Source organism: Carcharodon carcharias, chromosome 14 (genome assembly GCF_017639515.1).
Source record: "Carcharodon carcharias isolate sCarCar2 chromosome 14, sCarCar2.pri, whole genome shotgun sequence".
NCBI lineage: Eukaryota > Metazoa > Chordata > Chondrichthyes > Lamniformes > Lamnidae > Carcharodon > Carcharodon carcharias.
In genome coordinates this window covers 17,426,699-17,433,916 of record NC_054480.1, presented here as the reverse complement: position 1 = coordinate 17,433,916, position 7,218 = coordinate 17,426,699, and the positions used below count along the sequence as shown (strand labels likewise).

Here is a 7,218-nt window from a genome sequence, read left to right as displayed (position 1 = left end):
TGGGCAAGAGAGCAGGGTGGAGTGTTAAAATGGCAAGCGACAGGGAGGTTTGGGTCATTCTTGTGGACAGACCGCAGGTGTTCTGCAAAGCGGTCACCCAGTTTACGTTTGGTCTCTCCAATGTAGAGGATAATGTAAATAGAGACTGTTTTCTGTGGCTCATGGAGTCTGTGTTCCATGCTTACACAGAGTGCATGAGGCTGCAGCCCCTCTTTAGTTTTTTGAAGGGGCTGCTCAAGTTCTGGCTGCACTTCAGCCCCACACTCCTGATCTTTGGCCACATGGTGTGGAGGGGTGCAGGCAGGGAGGAGGGCCTCTTTGTAAGCCTGCTCCTGGGATGGCCAAGCTGGCCATTAATCCAGGCAGCAGGCGATTGGCTAGTTGGGGTGGGGTGCATCTGGCCTGTCTGACTACCGCTCTTCTGCCATATATTCATGGCCAGGTGTCCCTGGAGAGGGAGCACGTAGTGTCCACTGGTGCTCTTGAGGCCTTCGGCGACCCATGGGCACCGCAGGGGGCTGGCGTCCATCATCAGCCCCAAAAACCACATTTTGATTTAATTTGGTAAGGTTCCTTTAAATTTTTTCCTTAGATATGGTGTCCCTTAGGGGCTATCACTCTAATTTAAACTGTTAATTTGTTCATTTGACCATTTGTTTAAATTCATACTCAAAAGAGTATAAAGAGAGACTGTTGGTAGGCAGGAAGCAAACATATATAACGCTGCATTCTGGGAATAAACCCATTGTCAAGATGAGTATTAATGTCTAGTTTCGTGCTTCACTAACTGGTTTGGGGTCGATACAGCCCCCAACCAGAATTCATCCCAGCATCTGAATCGAAACCCTTTAACGAAAATCCAGCCCGTTAACTCTGTTTCTCTCCACAGAAGCTGCCGGACCCGTTGAGTATTTCTAGCACTTTCTGATTTTATTTCAGACTTCCAACAGGATTTTGCTTTTGTACAGGAGATGATCTATTGTCCACATGTCAATAAAAATGTTTGTTTAACTGCTGGGAGGAGGAGGCGGGGTGGGGGGGCGGGGTGGTGATGTCGAGGGGTAGGAGGTGTCTTGTCACAATGCTCCAGCCATCGTGAGTCTGGGTCAGGCTTGATAAAGCCAGCTGGTCATTCCCTGACCATCATTTTCACATGTCGGTAACAGGATGGCGACTGTGGTGATTTGCCACTGTGCCTTCAATCTACCACCTTGTGCAAATGATGCTAATTATCGTTACAATTCAAACCCCTTAATAATACATTAGCCCAAACAAATGTTACTTAGCTTGAGAGACCGTGGCTCAGTTGGGAAATAAATCCCATTTTGGTATCTGATACAATAATGTTACGTTGCAATTATTCTATGGTCGCTTTAGACGTAACAAGTTGAGAAGCTTCACCTCCTGTTTTTTTTTGGTCATAAAGTCTGTGGGCTGTAATGATGCATCTTCTGATCATCTGATCCTTCAACCGGTTATTCTGTGATAACAGAACTGTCAATGCTGTAATGTAACTTCGGGACCCGGACGGAGGAAGGATGAGCAAATCAACACATTCCCCGGAGCTCATTTCCCCCGTTGTTTTATGCACAGCGAGAGGGCGGAGGGACGCTTCATCTTTCTTTCGGTCAGACGCTTGTGTTCCAAGCACACCGGAGACCCCGTGATTCCTGGAAGCCTCCAACATTTAACGGAAAAGACGACCGTGGAGATTCGAGACTTCGGGTGGGTGCTCTGTGATCCAGGTGAGGTCACTGGTTTTAAATTCCACCGTCTTCCTTTACAACTGCTTTGAAATCGTGTTTTGGGGGAATGATATAGGACGGTGGAGGCAGAAGGTTGTGCAGGATTCAGTCGCCTGCAGTTTGCAGAAATGGTTATTAACTTCTTAGCACAACAGCGCTCCCGGGTGCAAGTTAGTTATTAATTGTGACAAATAACAGTTCTTTTAGAATAGGGTTTGGGTTAGACTAGGATGAGGATTAGCCCCACCAAATACCACTCTTGCTTAACCAATTTAAGGCATTCATTATTTCGAAGACAAACATTTCCAAATATGAAACAATAACAGATCTGTGTGGAAACTGTCCTAATGTTGTTAATTAATACCTGTGGTTAGAATGTGAAACTCTATCACAAGAAGCAGCTGAGGCGAATCATATAGATGCACTTAAGGAGAAGCTGGATAAACACACGAGAAAAGAAATAGAAGAATAGGGTTATATGTAGTAAGGTTGAGAGGAGGCTCCAAGGGAACATAAACCAGCATGGACCCTTTCGGCCGAATGGTCGCTTTCTATACTACACATTCTATGTAGTCCGCATTTTATTGACTGTAACCCTGGTGAAGAGGGTAACATAGAAACAGACAGCTAAATCCCCTTTATTCAGACTGTGGTTAATGATGGTCCTGGGTCCCTCAGAAAATTTTAATAATTGGGTCTCCTCACCTGCATGGAATGGACTGACTCCCCTTTCCCAGTGTCATGTATTATTTTGAAGAGGAGGGTTGCAACTTTATAAAGTGGGTGGGGTCAAGGAAGTAGTGGGTAGGGTGGCGGAATTTATATCAGAGTGCCACTCCCAAGCATTTGATATGTTTTTCATCTCTTCAGCACAGGGGACTCGAGAAACCCTGTGAGAATTCTCAACTCGTCCCTCACCAGAGCAACTCTACACCAAGAAAAAAAGACTGATGGAGCCCAAATAATAAAGATACAACATTAATCTAATTCCACACAGCTAGTATCCAGCACAAGGAACATCATGTCGGCAACACCTAACCAGAGTGAACCAGGTGGTTGCAGTCAATATTCAGTAGAAGACTCGGTCACCACTTCCTTTATGATCCTACTAGCTCTCGCTATAATTGTAGCATGTTCTGAGTCTGGTTGTGTTCCTGGGTTCCAAGGGTTTCCGAACTCCTCAAGATTATCTCAAAGCTTCCCTGGCCCTGGCGGATCTCAGCGTGGGGGTCCTGGTGGTCCCTTACTCTATTTACAATCAGGTCACCTTGGCTGTTAGAGGGGTCCCCTGACGGGACGTCCCAGCCTGGCGGCCCCATGCCCATCTTCCAGCCTTGTCTGCTGACCGGACCCCTGTTTGCCAGCTGCACTTTCGTCTCCATCACCACTATCTTCCTGCTGTCCATCGAGAGGAGCATTGCAGTGCTGAAAGCTTTGCACAAGAAGCTTTTCATCACCAACAGGAGGACTTGCTCTCTGATCGCCCTCTCTTGGGCTCTCAGTTTCTTCCTGGCCGTGGTGCCCATGGTTTCCAGGGATGGCCTCGCCCTGGAGTACAGCTCTTGCAGTAAGATGTGCACCTACACATTCAGCCAGCCCCAGACCTCGGGTTGGAAGATCATGCTCCTCTTCCCCGCCTTCGACTTCTTCCTCCTGGGAGGCACAGTGGTCATCAACGTCGTGACCTTCTCGGCCATCCGCCGGGACTGCAAAGCGAGGAGAAGGTTAGCTGAATCTGAACCCAGGTCTCAGCCCACCGCCGCCGCCCAGCCGCACGTCCGCTGCAGCCATGACCATCGGCATCGTGACTGTCGCCTTCTTCGCCTCGTTCAGCCCTATCGCCGTGTTAGTGCTGGGACATGTGCTGGGCTACCAGTGGTGCAGATTCTCCTACTACGCCTTTTGGATCCTAACCTCCAACAGTTGCTGGAATGTCATCATCTACAGCGTCCGCGATCAAAAGTTCCGCCTCAGGGCCCAGGAGCTGTTCACTGGCTTGGTGCTGAAACCCGCTAATCGCAGAGAGAGCTGAGTAGATGAGTCCCCTGCACACGCAAAAGATGCAACACCTGCCCCTTCATTTCCCCTCTCCTCACCGTCCAAGAGCCCAAACACTCCTTTCAAGTGAAGCAGCATTTCACTTGCATTTCCCCCAACTTAGTCTACTGCATTCGTTGCTCCCAGTGTGGTCTCCTCTACATTGGAGAGACCAAACGCAAACTGGGCGACCGCTTTGCAGAACACCTGCGGTCTGTCCGCAAGAATGACCCAAACCTCCCTGTTGCTTGCCATTTTAACACTCCACCCTGCTCTCTTGCCCACATGTCTGTCCTTGGCTTGCTGCATTGTTCCAGTGAAGCTCAACGCAAACTGGAGGAACAGCACCTCATCTTCCAACTAGGCACTTTACAGCCTTCCGGACTGAATATTGAATTCAACAACTTTAGATCTTGAACTCCCTCCTCAATCCCCACCCCCTTTCTGTTTCTTCTCCCTCCCTTTTGTTTTTTCATATAATTTATATAGATTTTTCTTTTCCCACCTATTTCCATTATTTTTAAATCTATACCTTTTATACCCTGTCCGTCTTATTCCACCCCACCCCCACTAGAGCTGTATCTTGTGTGTCCTGCCATCCATTCTTAATTAGCACATTCGTTTAGATAATATCACCACCTTCAACACCTTTGTTCTTTTGTCTTGACATCTTTTGATTATCTGCTCCTTTCATTGCTTGCTTGTCCCTACAACCACACCCCCCACCCCACTTCTCTCCCCCCACCCCCCACCCCACCTTAAACCAGCTTATATTTCACCCCTCTCCTAATTTTACTCAGTTCTGTTGAAGGGTCATGAGGGCTCGAAACGTCAACTTTTTTCTTCTCCGCTGATGCAGCCAGACCTGCTGAGTTTTTCCAGGTAATTCTGTTTTTGAGTAGATTAGTGTCGGGTAAGAGGACCAAATGCCCAGGCGTTGAAAGGGAATACCATTCCTGTTTAGAATGGGCTGCATTTCTCACCCGAACTTTGATTTAATTTTTTTTTAAGTAACTTGATAGATTTTTTTTAAAGAACTTGCATTTATATAACATCATTGTTCTCCTCAGAACACCCAAAACCACTGGACTATCCAGGGAGTGTTTCACTATTGTTTCTTAGGCAAACACAAGGCAATCAATTTTCACATAAGAATCTTCCTGAAGTTGCCATAGAATGAATCAGCAACTAATCAACTATTGTTGGTACTGCTTGAGGGGTGAATGTTAGCCACCATTCCGAGATAACTTTCTATTCTTACTTGGAACACCACAAAGTAGAAGTTCCCCTTCAAGTCACTCACCATCCCTACTTGGAAATATATCACCGTTCCTTCACTGTGCTGGGTCAAAAACCTGGAACTCCCTTCCTAACAGCACTGTGGGTGTACCTGCACCACATGAGCTGCAATGGTTCAAGAAGGCAACTCACCACCACCTTCTGAAGGGCAATTAGGGATGGGCAATGAATGCTGACCTAGCCAGCGAAGCTCACGTCACATGAATGAATTGGACTTGGAAAAAGTGACATAAGATCTTTTGCACCAACATGAGTAGTCAGCCAGGAACTGGGTTTTAACATCGTCATATCAAAATATAGCACCTCCAACGATGAAGGGCATTCTCATAACTGCACTAAAATGTTAGCCTCGATTATATGCTGAAGTCCTGGACTGGGGTTTAAATTCTCAACCTCCTGCATCAGATATACAAGTTCTACCACTGAACCACTAACACTTGAAGAGAGATTGACACCAGCTATGGTGAGCACAATCTGGCAGAAATTGTGAAGATTTGCATGTGGCAAATGGTCTTGCTGGACACAAGCACAAGAGAAGAAGATTGGGAATATAATCTATAAACCCGATCCAGTGAGGCCTGGAAATTTCTGCTCTCATAAATGATGACATTGCCCTCTAACAATTAAGGGATTTTTTTCAACACAAATTATGTGCAATTTTTGCTTGCAAAAAGAGAGTTTCTGCCTAGATTTCACAGCTAATGATAGCACTTCAACGTAAATCAATTGAAGGGAAATCAATCTCTTCTAATATCCACCCTTTTATCCAGCAAACTTCGGTGCAATGAATAACAGGGCTTCACCACCATTTACAGTCATAAAAAAATACAATACATTATGATTAGTGTAATGCAAATGAGTGTTTTAGTGCAATGTAGTTAAATAATAGTTAAACGTTCTTTCAAACTATATTGGTTTCACAATATTTAATATTTTCATTCCGTTAGAACTTAACCCTGTGCTGATTATTGCCACAAAGCAGAAGGGTGGATTTAATTAGTGATGTATTTAATCATTTTTTGCTACATGGTGAAAAAGATCTAATTTCTGGAAGTGTAACCCCATATATAAGAAAATCATCAATTCATATTTCAGTTAAACAATATTTACAGAAAATGTTAATTTCTCTGCTCCAATGAAAATTCTCCACAGAATCAGAATCACAAAATCACAGAACTGATCCAGCACAGAAGGAGGCTAACTGGCCCATCATTCCTGCACCTGCTCTCTGAAGGAGCAATTCACTGAGTGCCACTGGCCTACCTTCCCTCTGTAGCCCTGAACATTGCAATATGATTTCCTCAGCCATTGACTGCTCTGTTGATGTCATTAACAGGGAAGCATTCTACATGACCTGAAGATCAATAATGAATAACAATAGTGAATTTGAATTCTAACCAACCTGAGTACCACACCAGAAAGGGAAAACAGGCTTCTATTCGTGTAGTGTTTTTCAATTCCTCAGGATGTCCCAAAATGCTTCAAACCCAGTCGTTTACAAATGCCATCACCATTGTTGTGTAGGAAATGCAGCAGCCAATCAGCTCACAGTTTGTTCTGCAAACAGCAATGTTATAATGACCAGATAAATCTGATGGTCTTTGGATGGTTTTGATTCAGAGATGAATGTTGAGCAGGACACCAGGAAAACTTTTCCCTTCTAGATCATATCAAACTGCTGCATAAAAAATATTCTCCTTAACTCTCCGCTGGTTCTTTTGTCAATTACTTCAAATCTGTGTCCTCTGATTGCCAACTCTCCAGCCAGTTTCTCCTTATTTACTCCATCAAAATGCACGATAATTTTGTTATTTAAGTTTAGAGGAAGATGGACCAGATGCTTTTGCCCTTTATCTGTAGGCAACTGAGTTAGATGAATTTGGGTAATCGCATGGGGAGCCATTGTGTCTCATTCCTGCATATTAGATTTCCCACCAGCAACCTTCAATGCATCCATACATTTACAGGCAGTTGTATTGAAATGATACTCAAATGGCAGAAGTACACCAACCAACACAGTTGACATTATTTGACCCACAACAACACTGACCATCTGTAGGCCCTTAGCATCAAATTTAATAATGACCAGTGTGATGGTCATTTGCAATTTAAATCTTATATTTTCTGCCTAAAGTGG

General features: G+C 44.8%; 1 protein-coding gene across 1 annotated transcript; it reads left to right on the top strand.

The window, feature by feature from the left end:
* The first annotated feature begins 337 nt into the window (after window positions 1-337).
* On the top strand, window positions 338-3,777 carry LOC121287497 (adenosine receptor A3-like). Its single transcript, XM_041205431.1, is given in 6 exon segments — window positions 338-564; window positions 1,594-1,725; window positions 1,822-1,915; window positions 2,876-3,034; window positions 3,036-3,527; window positions 3,529-3,777. Coding segments are annotated over 6 exon segments (1,353 nt in total).
* The last annotated feature ends 3,441 nt before the right edge of the window (window positions 3,778-7,218 follow it).